This window comes from Carassius gibelio, chromosome B4 (genome assembly GCF_023724105.1).
Source record: "Carassius gibelio isolate Cgi1373 ecotype wild population from Czech Republic chromosome B4, carGib1.2-hapl.c, whole genome shotgun sequence".
Classification (NCBI taxonomy): Eukaryota; Metazoa; Chordata; class Actinopteri; order Cypriniformes; family Cyprinidae; genus Carassius; species Carassius gibelio.
The window spans coordinates 5,750,995-5,763,956 of record NC_068399.1 but is presented as its reverse complement, the minus strand read 5'-3'; the positions used below and the strand labels follow the sequence as shown (position 1 = coordinate 5,763,956).

Below are 12,962 nucleotides of genomic sequence, written 5' to 3'. Positions count from 1 at the left end.
GTAATGCAATATGTATTAATGCATTACTTTTAAAATTAACTTTCCCCAGCCTCTCTCTGCATCTGTTTTGTTCAGTGAGCGACAAGATCCGTTTTACAACCATTTCCAGTTTGAACGACATGTTTCCTGGAAGTGTCCAACAGGGTTTAAGATGTGTTTTTTCCTGTTTGGTAGGTGTGTCAAAAATTTCAGCCCAATCAGCAGCAACATGTATATAAACCACACAGTATTAAGAGACTGCTTGCACAATGGGTCCAAGTAAAGTCATTGACAAATGTGTCTGCTGCAGCTCAGTATACACAACAATTGAAGATATTAGACAACATGTTTGTCGTAAGAGTTTTATGGTGAAAATATAAACAATTACATCATCATGTTGATATGCTATATTTTTTGGCTTCACTGTAAGATAAGTTTATTTATATACCAAATTTTTTACACAATGGTAATTAAGTGCTTTACACAAAAATGAGAAAGAAAATTCAAGGTATTAAAAATGTAAGAACAAGAAATAATTAAAGCCATTATTGGAACACACCCACTGAGTTTCGTTCTGATTGATCTCCGTTAACCCTGTCAAATAGGTGTTTAAAATTTTTTAGATACGCAAATGTTCTCATATGTACTTGTGTCCTTTCAGACAAAGACATTGCTTACCAATTTTCAAGTTGATCTGACCAACGATTGCCGAGTTATAGCCATTTATGTGTTTTTTCTGTCTTATAGCACCCCCAAGTGGCAGAGGTGCGCAATTTTTTTTGACCAAACATATAGCTTATATACATGTGTACCAAGTTTAGTGACGATACCTAATTTTGTTCAAGAGTTATAGCTAAAATAACATTTTAGCGTTAGCATAGATGCTTTATGGCTTACTGTTTCGCGTAAGAATCAAAATTTCACATTTTTTTCGATATTGAGTGTCCAGAGATTATTTCTGTAGTGGTTTGGTTCTGATCAGGTGAAAATCCTAGGACTAGTTCACAAAAGTGGGTTTCAGATTTAACAAAATTTTGCAAAAAAAGGCAGTGTACACTTTTGTTCAGGCTAACCCAAGGATTGTAACAATGGCATGTTTTTAAGTCTAAGGCTAACGGTTTACGACCTGTGACCAAAAATGTCTACAATTTTTGTTTTCTGCACGGTAGTGCCCCCGTTTGGCTGATTGGTCTAAGACTTTGATAAGTTCTCCCCAAATTGAGCTCTACGATCTGTCCAAATTTCAGCTCTCTAGGCCTTACAGTTTGGGCTGCACGTTCAGTTCTAGGGCAGAATAATAATAATAATAAAAATCCTAACAATTACAAAAGGGTTTCAGCACTCCGTGCTCGAACCCCTAAAAATAAGAAATTAGTCAGTAGTATGCAAGGTTAAATAGATGTTTTCAGTCTGAATTTGGTACGATGTATGCTTCCATTTTTGTTTCAGCAATCAAAGCTAGTGCATCGAATAGGCCTAGTCAACTTCCACTAGCCCTTAAAATTCCCACTGCATTTGCACCACTTAATTTTTCTGTTGCTGGACCATCACCTGCCTGTGCTCCAAAATGGGCACCAGTCTCAGCCCCCCAACAAATGCATAAACAAAAAAATTCTGTTGATATTCTGTGACTTAAATGTGTTTGTATCGATAGCACACATTTAAATAGATTAAAAGCCATGAACACATAATGCAACATTACTTCTAATTTCTCTGACAAAGCAAATGGCTGTAGACTTTCAATCTCCTGTATTAAAGGAAGTAAAAGTGTGGAAGAAGGTAGCTGTACAAATGCTCGCAAAAGGATATGAATTTGGAGCAGAGGCATATGACAATATGTTCAGGCAGTTAAAGCACTGGTTTGTTTTGATACAGGCATTTGGAATTATTTTTGAGCCGGTCCTTATCGTCATTTTTTGCTGGTGATAATCTTTTTCATGTCAAATAATTTTTTGTGTGCCACATCAACATGAATTACCACATCAGATGAGTTGAGTGCCGTTTAATCAAAGAAAATGTTGTAATCATGTTACATTTCTTATACATTATTGGATCTTATTTGTATTGTAATCACTCAGTGATGTCATAATATGGCCTCACATTAGCATCAATGTTGGATACAAAGTACCTCCATTGTTGTTATCTACTTTTACCGTGTAACTTGGTTGTGTTGCTAACAGCTTTATTTGAAAGATGTCTATTGTGTGGTTCAGTTAACCGGATGTTCAAAGTAGTTTTGTTGGCACATGGCTCTAAATTACAGTAGATGCATACATGTGTGAGTCCATGTGAGAACCCAAAATCAATTTTTCGGGGGAAAGTGATATTTGCTGCCTTGATCATTACCATTTTGAGGCCACCATCTTCTTTTCGCCCAGGACTATCAAATTCACAACCTAAGCCATCAGCAGAACGTTAAAAAAAGAAGGTGCAAGTCTGAAACAGTGAGTGGTTTGAGCAATATGTCTCTGAGCAAAGGAGGCAGATGTCAGAAATCATGGGCCTGCAAAAGCAAGCAGTGGAAGCGTCAAACGAATGTAACAACATCTGAAAATAATTTGTTTCTGCTTTGAAAAAAAAAGCAACTTGTGTTTTTCCTTTTTGCCACATTCTGCTGATGGTTAGGTTCTATTTGGTTTGTTTAATGGCATGATGTACAGCAGGGGTGTTTCTAGGATGAGTGGAGATCTGGGGCTTAGCCCAGAAATATCCATGTTTGTGACTTTTTTTATTTTAATAAATCAGAAAGATTTACCTTGTTTAAAATATACAAAAACTGTAAAAACTAAAACAAATGTAAAACATTTTATTTAAAGTATTGAGGAAAATACATTTGCTTTATGCAAACAAAAATACAAAACAAATGAAACAGCAATGATTTTGCAATACATATTTTCCATGGTCATATCTATTAATTTATTAGCAACGCTGCTTTTATTTTGCGTGTCAGTCTAGTTTGAGCTTGCGATGCCATTTTTCCTTTGCGCTTCACTTTTCTGCACGTCTCTCTTTGTGGCACTGTTTTGACGCGGGGGCGGAGTCAATGGACGGGGGCGTGTACAACATGCCTCCATGGAAGTGACGTCATCGGCCCTAGAGACGCAGCCAGGCGGCAAGGAACTCGACCAGAAGTTGAAGTCGGGTGAGGGCTGCCATCTTTTAGCAGAACTTCACTTGCGTTAGCATTCCCATTGACTCCCATTCATTTTGGCGTCACTTTGACAGCGAATAACTTTACATCTGAGGCGTTTAAAGACTCCGTTTGTCCATTATTTATTTCTAAAGATACACGACAATTTATAAAGGGCTCCACTACCTTCTATGTTACATTATGGCCCCGTATAAACAGTTTTTGTAAAAAAATAGGCTAAAGATTGCGTCATAACCACTCGACTCTCTGTTGCATTACCTTACAGACAGGAGGAGAAGCTCGCAGGCAATTAACTTAATATGGCGCACTGGCGTTACATTTTAAAATACTATACAAAATAATTAATCAGAATACTTACTCCTGCTCACTCACGACAAAGAACTCCCCGCTCAAGCTCGCTGTCTCTGCAAGATTAACGATGGCAGTTTGCACGCACAGCTACTAGAAGATTTACATCTGTCAGACAGGTTGCTGACATCCTCAAGCTTCGTTTGAGTCTGCGAGTCAGAAACGGAAGTGCTAAAAAACGCTAAAAATGGGCTTCACTTGTCTCAATTGAGTTCCAATGGGGTCGCTGTGTCCATTTCTTTTACTGTCTCGCAGCTCACTGATCCAGGTCCAGTCATGATGAGCAGACACTTTCGAGTGGATCGTTTATTTTTTTCAGTGGCATTAAAACATTCATGTTTTCGTTTTATTTACTTTATTAACAAATGTATATGTATTAGCAGCGTTTGCTCAAGTTAAAGAAGTTGTTAACATGAACATCTACTGTTTATTTCTCTGGATGTGCACACTTTTATAGCATGTGTATTGGGATCGCAAATTATTTGAGTCGGTTCGGGAGTTCGTAGCGGGTTCGCGAATCATTTGAGTCAGTTCGGGAGTTCGTAGTGGGTTCGCGAATCATTTGAGTCAGTTCGGGAGTTCGTAGCAGGATCGCGAATCATTTGAGTCAGTTCGGGAGTTCGGAGCCGGATCGCGAATCATTTGAGTCAATTTGGGGATCGCAAATAATTTGAATCAGTTCTGGAGTTCGTAGCGGTATCGCGAATCATTTGAGTCAATTTGGGGATCGCGAATCATTTGAGTCAGTTCGGGAGTTAGTAGCGGGATCGCGAATCACTTGAGTCAGTTTGGGGAACGCAAATCATTTGAAGCAGTTTGGGAGTTCCTAGCGGGATCGCGAATCATTTGAGTAATCTGATTCCAGTTTGGGAGTTGGAGCGGGATCGCGAATCATTTGAGTCAGTTTGGGGATTGTAAATCATTTGAATCAGTTTGAGGATCGTGAATCATTTGAAGCAGTTTGTGAGTTCGTAGCGGGTTCGCGAATAATTTGAGTCAGTTTGGGGATCGCAAATCATTTGAATCAGTTCGGGAGTTCGGAGCGGTGTGTGTGTGTGTGTGTGTGTGTGTGTGTGTGTGTGTGTGTGTGTGTCCTAAAGACTGTGCTGCGCAACCGTTAACTGTTAGATGTTCAAAATGTAACGTTAAATGAGACACAATTTAAAACCGAAAAAGAAATATAATACTAAGATTAAAAGTTACAGATACCTGAAGCTGTTGTATCTTGGCTTTCAAGTGTTTTGGCTGGGGGGTTTTACTTCCTTTTTTGAAGAAGAAGAAGATGATTTTTTTTGAAATATACATTTTAATTTTCAAATAAATTGATCTAGTAAAATACTACACGCCAACAAACCGCCTGCCTCAAAAAGATCTCATTTCATTGGCTGGATCGTACAGACGCTCATCGATGGTTGGCCAGTTTAAATGTCAGTTATAAGCACTAGAATCAGTGGGCATTTTTTGTTGGGTGTGAATTACAACGCATAACTTACTTGGGTAAATTTACAGACACTTTGGACGTGAGAGTCGAGAGATATTTATTTATTTATTTAAATTCTAATATAAATAACTTTATTGGGCATGAAAACTCATTGATGGCATGGTGGTAATAAAAACATTCGGGGCTTTACTGAAAACATTCGGGGCTCCAGCCCCCTTAGCCCACCCCTAACGCCGCCCCTGATGTACAGTATATATGCTGAAGGACATCCATGCGATCTTGATCACCTCACCTTACTGGTTTGTTATTCAATATTTTATTTCCATTCTTTTATTAAACAAAACCAGCTGAAAACGTAGGTAAACACAAACAAATTAGTTTAACACACTTTAATCACCCTCCACCAAAAATAAAACAAGTTCATCCCTTTTTCTGTTACCTGAACTATTTTCAGGTTGTCCTGCTTCAAAATCATTGTCGTTATTGCCATCCACTTCTTTACAATCCTCCATTTGGTGGGCCTCCCTCCCTCAAGAGGAAATTGTGTAAACCACATGTGGCTAACAGATAACCATTGGTACTTTTTTAAGGTCTTCCATGGGCAAGTACTTCAGTCATCTCCATTTCCCCTTTAGAAGGCCAAATGCCCTGTCAATTACAACTCTTGTTGAGCTGTGGAGTGTGTTAAGCTTTTATTGGCCGGGGATAAGTGCCCATTATCTCTATATGGTGTAATGCAGTCTCCAAGCAGGTGGTAGTCACTTCTCATTACATCCTGGAGATGGCCATATAATGGACAGTTCCGAAACACCCTAGCATCATGCACAGACCCCGGCCAACCAGTGTACACATCCAGGAACATCATCTGTGATGTAAACACTTCTTGGAGTTGAATACTTGCATGTCCTTTCCTGCTCATGTAACTGTTTCTATGGAGTGTGGGTGCTGGTATGGGAATGTGTGTGCCATCAATTTCTCCAATTACTCCATGGAAGCCAGTTTTTTCCTGAAAGCTATTTGCCAGGTTTGCAAACTCATCCTCTCTGTGCCATCAAATGTATTAATTTGTCAAGTGTACAAAGGACCTTGCAAATGCCCGAAAATATATTATTAAGGGTTCCTTTTGACATATCAAACTGGTCTGCAACACCCCTGAATCTCTCTTGGTTTGCAAGCAACCAAATAGAGCACAGCACCTATTTGACAGGGGGGTCCAAGGTTAGGTTTGCCAGGAAAGGATCAACTTTCTCACAGAGGGCCTGTAAAAAAGTATGTGCAGCTTTTATAGTAGAAGTTTTTACATCCCTATGATGCTGTAAATTAGCTCACACAAATCTATGGCTGTTGTATACACACTACAATAATAATAGTAATTCCTTACATTTTATATAGCGCTTGTTGACAGTATAGTGTCCCCATCACTACACTGGGGCGCTAGGACCCACACAGACCACAGGGTGAGCATCCCCCTGCTGGTCTCACTAGCACCTCTTCCAGCAGCAACCTAGCTTTCTCAGGAAGTCTCCCATCCAGGTACTGACCAGGCTCAGCCCTGCTTAGCTTCAGTGGGCAACCGGTCTTGGTCTCCAGGGTGATATGGCTGCCGGTATATATAAATAGAGCCAAGCCACAGCTAAGAACTACAGACATAACAATTTCCACCATTGAGGAGAAATAGGCAGATTAAACAGACAAAACTCATGCCTGCAAAACAAAGAAATCTAAATTATAAAATCTGGGTGGACAGTGACGACCAGCCAGAGGCTGCACAAATCTCACCAAAAGAGATACTGCAGGACCACGCCCAGGAGGTGGCCATTCCTCTGGTGGAATGGGCCCTCACACCTATAGAGAATAAGCCACTTTTCCACTATGGGGTCAGTGCGAGCCAGTGCTTTTAAACGGGCCGGGCGGGGCTAACACGTCATCATTTTCAGAACGATTTTTTTCCACCTGATGAACTATACAAACATTGACATCCAATAAAAATCCATTCTGCTATAACGAGCTCGAGGATTTAAAGCGGCAGACGCATGTGCGCTCAGAATTAACAGACAATATCGTTCGCTGGTGTGGACGCTAATATCGTCGTTATCTTTATAGTTTGCTTTATAATTATCATTCTTGGTGTGAACGGGGCTTAAGTCATTGTATTTATCATGTTTACTATGGTAATGTTAATGTCTTGTGTGCATAGTGTTATGCATCGCTTATAAGTATTTCTGTCTTGTATGCTGATTATAATCCACATCGGATCAAGTTATTTCAAACACGCGGCTGACTGAAAGTGAGTTTTGAGCTCAACTTATTTTTAAAAGTTTTTAATGTTGGTGTTATAGCTGTCAGCTTTATGTAAAAAAAAAACCCATGCTGACATTCTCCAGATGCTGATAAACTCCTCTTCTGGACCCAACTGTTTGCCCTGAGGAAGCACAGACGAAGCACGATCAAGCACCAGAAAAGACATTAGAAACGCGCTATCACGCACTAACATGCCTGCTTTTGGCCCGACAGTGGAAACGCGGCTATTGCGAGCCACCTGAGGCATATGCCAGGACAATAGCATATACAGTACTATCCAGCGAGACAGTCTCTACTTTGTAACCGGCAGCCCTTTAGAGTTTCCTCCATAGCACATAAAGGTATGCGGTTTGTCTGAATGACTTGGAGTGCTTCACGTACACTCTGAGTGTCTGAACTGAATACAGTAAGTTAGGACCCTGCTCAGCATCCACTGCAGGGAGAGCCAGCTGGGAAATTACCTGGGCTCTGAATGGTGTTGAGAGCACATTATGTACATAACCGCTGCATGGTTGGAGAACAAATTTACAGTTGTTGGGTCCAAACTCAAGACAGGAAGCACTGACGGGCAGCGCTTGCAAGACACCTACTCTTTAGACCATTGGTCTCAAACTCAATTCCTGGAGGGCCACAGCTCTTCACAGTTTGGCTCCAACCCTAATCAAACTCGGCTGATCCAGGTAATCAAGGTCTTCAGGGGCCTGTTTCATAAAAAAGTTTACCAAATAAGCTAGGTTTATTTCAGGTTTTCTGACTTATTTTGAACCAAATCAACTGTCAAAAAGCCTGGCTTATGGAACAGGCCCCAGGATTACTGGAAACTTTCAAGCAGGTGTAATTTGAAGCTGGTTTGAGCTAACCACTGCAGAGCTGTGGCCCTCCAGGAACTGAGTCTGGGACCAATAGTTAGGCCAAAAGCAGAGCAGTTTTGAGTGTCATGACCCGTAAGCCGTTTGTTTGAAGCTGGTCAAAGGCTGGTCTAGAGCATGTAGACGGTGGACACAAATGAGCAGCTACAGCGTATTCAAAATTAACGGGGTTTTCACAGAGAGGATCACAAATATCTAAAAATGTGACATATTGAGCAGCTACTCTGATGCTGAATTTAGCATGATTCCCTGATTTTCATTCAATTACAGCCTTTCCTACTGATGTACTACATCAGGGATGCAAAACTCTGGCTCCAACACAACTACCTGTAGTTTTTAAATAACCCTGAAGGACATGATTAGCTGGATCTGGTATGTTTAATAAGGGTTGAAGCTAATATACGCAGGGCTATTCTTATTTTTAAACCCAAGAGAAGAATGGAAATGAAATTAGTATATCAGGGTTTTGAGGGCTGGTGAAATAATTCCCTCTAGTGTGAACTCATGTCAAGTCAGCTATTATGCTTTATATAATACAGAGTATTAAACCACATCACAGATAAACAGAGAAATTTCAAAAATCAATAAAGGCAATTCAGATTCTACTGTAAAGCAGGTATAAAAAAAGTGTGATTATTAATCTCAAGTCAGTTCAGATCAATAACTGAAGATAAACAATTTGAAATGACATCAATGTTTGAAATGACAAATTCAGTTGTTTCCAGTTCTACAAAAGGCAGCAATGTTCAATTAAATTCAATTAGAATCAGTTCAGTGTTGAGTGAATTCAGTTAGGTAACGTCAATGTTGCAAGATGGGATTCAGCTGTAAAGAAGCTCTATAGAAGATGGTATGCCATCATCAAGCTTATGTGGAACTCAAGATTTGCTGTTTCTGGAAGTATTTCCACAGTAATGGCACATGACGGGTCTCTTTTATTTCCCTTCATGATTCCTAGTTCTTGTTTTTTTTCTGCAAAACACATTTCACACTGATGGCATTTAAACCGGTTCCTCTTGAATAAATCCACAGGTGGTACTTAAGGTTACCTTTTTGGTTGAAACTTCTCTCCAGTATGAATTCTCATGTGCCTGTTAAGGTATCCTTTATGAGTGCAACCAAGTCTCTCCATAGTGTGAATTCACATGTGGACGAAAAGGTTTTGTTTTTTTCTTGAAACTTTTTCTACATAGATGTCAGGTGAAGGATTTGTTTCAAGTGTGAACTCTCATGTGGCAATTAAGGTTTTCTTTTTTGTTGAAACTTTTTCCACACTGTTTGCAGGTGAAAGGCTTCTCTCCAGTGTGAATTCTGAAGTGAGCTTTAAGGTGTTCAGGTTGACTGAAACTTTTTCCACACTGTTGGCAGGAGAAAGGCTTCTCTCCAGTGTGAATTTGCAAGTGCCTGGTAAGGTTTCTTTTATGAGTGAAACTCTTTCCACACTGTTGGCAGGAGAAAGGCTTCTCTCCAGTGTGAACTTTCATGTGCCTGGTAAGGCTTCCTTTACGAGCGAAACTCCTTCCACACTGTTGGCAGGTTAAAAGGTTCTCCGTAGTGTGAATTCTCCTGTGGACGTCAAGATTTCCACTTTGATTGAAACTGTTTTCATTCTGAGGGGATCTGTTAGGCTTCTTTCTGTTGTGAATTTTCATGTGCCTGTCAAGGTTTCCTCGTTGATTGAAACTTTTTCCACACTGTTTGCAGGTGAAAGGTACCTCTCCAGTGTGAATTCTCATGTGCCTGTTAAGGCTTCTTTTATGAGTGTAACTGCTTCCACACTGTTCACAGGTAAACATGCTCTCCATAGTGTGAATTTGCCTGTGGACATCAAGGTTTCCTTTTTGATTGAATCTCTTTCCACACTGAAAGCAAGTGAAACAACTTCTAGTTCCTGTCTTTTGAACTCTTTTTTGCGTAGAAGTCTTTTTAGACTTTAAGGAACAAAAATATTTTTCTCCGGTTATGAAATCAGGAAGATCTTTCTCCTCAATTTCATTCAGTACTTCCTGCTCCTCTTTCAGTGCCATTAGGTCTAAAGTGAAAACAAAAACAAAAAACAAATAAAAGTTAACCCCAGTTTAACGGCACAAAGCAATCAACATTTAGATATGTAATGCATTTATGGCTTGATTCTACACCAGGGTGAAGTAAAATTTTAGAAAGAAAACACTATGATAAAGTACAGACACTTGAAAAGTACATTTAAAGTGGAGTAAATAATTTCACTACTGTCCGCCTCTGCCTACAGAGTTTAAGTTTACCGTAATACAATTAATATAGATTATCTAGATTTTTTTTTATGTCTGACTTCAGGAAATAGATATAGACTGATCTATATATACTATTTATTATGCCTACTAGGGCATAAAATAGCAGAAAATCTTGCTAGTTTAACAGCGTAAATACAATCTGTAGCTATTTGCACAATGTAAATAGCATATTGCAAAAAAAAAAATACTTTCATCGCTAAGAAAATATGGTATTTTGACTTACTGTAAATAGCCCCTGCCAATACTTAAGCCCCTTTCACACTGCACGTCGGACCCGGCAAATTTCCAGGTTGCCTTCTGTGTGAAAGCAACCACGTCCCGGGATTGATTCTGGCATTGAACCCTGGTCGGGGACCTAGTAACATTGCTGGGTTCAATCCCGGGGCAAGCGCTGTGTGAACAAAAGCCAGATTTAATGGCGTATCGTAGTGATGATGCATGTTATCGCGTGACTCTTTTACCAGCTGTTTTGAAGGAAGATCAACGTTCACGACAAAAAAATATCTGCAAACTGTAATGAAGCAGAGATCAGTTAGTTCCTCACTTTCCGCGCTGACGCCGAGATCGTTCGCTTGCTTCAGTGAAAGTATAACATGCTTAGCTTTTTCGACTCGTACATTACACGTCTCGGGCTGATGTCACGTGTCGTTACGGGACCTTTACGGGTTGTGTGTGAAAGCACGCACATATTCCGGGTAAATCACTGGCAGTGTGAAAGTCCAAAATCTAGTGACCGGGGAAAAATTGCCGGAACACTTTACCCGTGTATTTGCCAGAACCGCAGTGTGAAAGGGACTTTAAAGGGGTCATGTGATGCGATTTCACGTTTTCCTTTCTCTTTGGAGTGTTACAAGCTCTCGGTGCATAAAGAAGATCTGTAAAGTGGCAAAGACTAAAGTCTCAAACTCAAAGAAATATTCTTTATGAAAGTTATGACTTGTCCACACCCTCCTAAAACACCTTGTTTAAACGCCCCCACTTGTCTACGTCTGCTTAACTACTTAGTTTGGCCTTCCAAAAGAAGACACAGCTACAAATCAATGGTTAAGTTGTATTGATGACACTGTTCCAGAATAGTTCAAGCCAAATATTCGAGTGTGTGCAGCACATTTTATGGAGGACTGTTTCCTGATCCTGGCAGAGAAGACTACAATGCAGGCTGTTCGGTCTCACAGTCTGCAAATACGTTTGCATATATAAAGGATTTGTCAATGATGAGCAAGTTTTGAGCTGTGTAGAGCAGCGGTTCACAATTCCAGTCCTCGCGCCCCCCTGCTCTGCACATTTAGTTTGTTTCTCTTACCGCTTCAGATGTTTGATCTATTCGAACGTAAGTGCCCTGCGAAGTGGACATCACAGAATATTACTCCATGATTCCAGTTCAAAGCGAATGTATATGTTCCATTCAAAGTGAATTGACGTGTACAAGAGGTTAATTTAAATTGTATTTATTTACAGAGGTATATGATGTCACACTTGTCCGTGTGTGAAGACGCAGCCAAATCTGTGAATGAATGTTCCAAAGTGAAGTTAACTTTAACAGATTTCCCAGCTCAGGGAGTAGGGAGAAAAAATGAACACTGTTAAATGTTAAAGGGATCATGTCAATGGGAACACAGTTCATGCTCGGAGCTCACTTCTAATGAGCGGATTATCTAAATTATGTGTGTTAACGAAGTGAGATGAGCAAAATATGCACAAAATATGAAATATGAGTTTCGGGGCGCGAGGACTGGAATTGAGAACCTCTGGTGAAGAGTAGTGTTTGTTGTTTGTCGTTTCTCTGATCAAAAATGCAGACATGGTTTTATGTTTATGCGGCGCGATACAAAACAATGCGTAAATCAGTTTAAGTCATTATAATTCATAATAATGTCCCCACTGCATGCAACAAATGTCTGTCGCGTGTGCCGGCATGCGTGTAAAAACACTGGCTCTGATTGGCTGCCATGAAACACATGACTCTGCCTTAGCCAATCATAATCAATTATCTCGTTTTTTAACCCACCTCCACACTCTCTGTGTGAGCCAGGGGTACGTTCAGATTGCATAGTTTATTAGATCAATGCATAGTAACGCGCCACATTTAACTTTCAGTAATGGTAACGGCGGGAAAAGTAGTTTGTTAGATTACCCCGTTACTGAAAAAATGACGTTGTTACCTAACCTCGTTATTTTAAACACCGTTATTCCAAACACTGTTAATAACTTACCCTTATGTTGTTCCAAACCCGTAAGACCTCAGTTTCTAACTTCTAACTGACCCTCTGATGTCACATGGACTACTTTGATGATGTTTATTTATGTTTATTTATGGTGTGATCTGCTGCAGAAGTCAGCAAAATTATGCTCGGGAAATATAAAAAAATAAGATAAAGAGAAGAATGTGACAAAAAAAAGTGATTTGAAACTTTTATGATGATCCTTTGCATATTTTGTTTGTAGAGTTGTGGCTATAATACAATAGTATAATACAATGCGGTTGCATTTCAAAATATCTGACATGGATCAAATTTAGTACCACATGTGGAAGTTTCCAGGCGGTTTGTGCTGTTCACACTGCCCTGATAAAAACAGATCTGCAAAAAAAATCAGATTTGGGC

The 12,962-nt window shown here is 39.8% G+C and overlaps 1 protein-coding gene across 1 annotated transcript in view; it reads right to left on the bottom strand.

Moving 5' to 3' along the window:
* Nucleotides 1-4,369: 4,369 nt before the first annotated feature.
* The window catches only part of LOC127955972 (gastrula zinc finger protein XlCGF57.1), a 34,668-nt gene continuing 26,075 nt past the window's right edge, over nt 4,370-12,962 (bottom strand). The window contains exon 4 of the mRNA XM_052553695.1: nt 4,370-10,121. Coding sequence (XP_052409655.1) covers nt 9,304-10,121 — 818 coding nt within the window. The 3' untranslated portion in view covers nt 4,370-9,303. The remainder of the gene's footprint in view (nt 10,122-12,962) is intronic.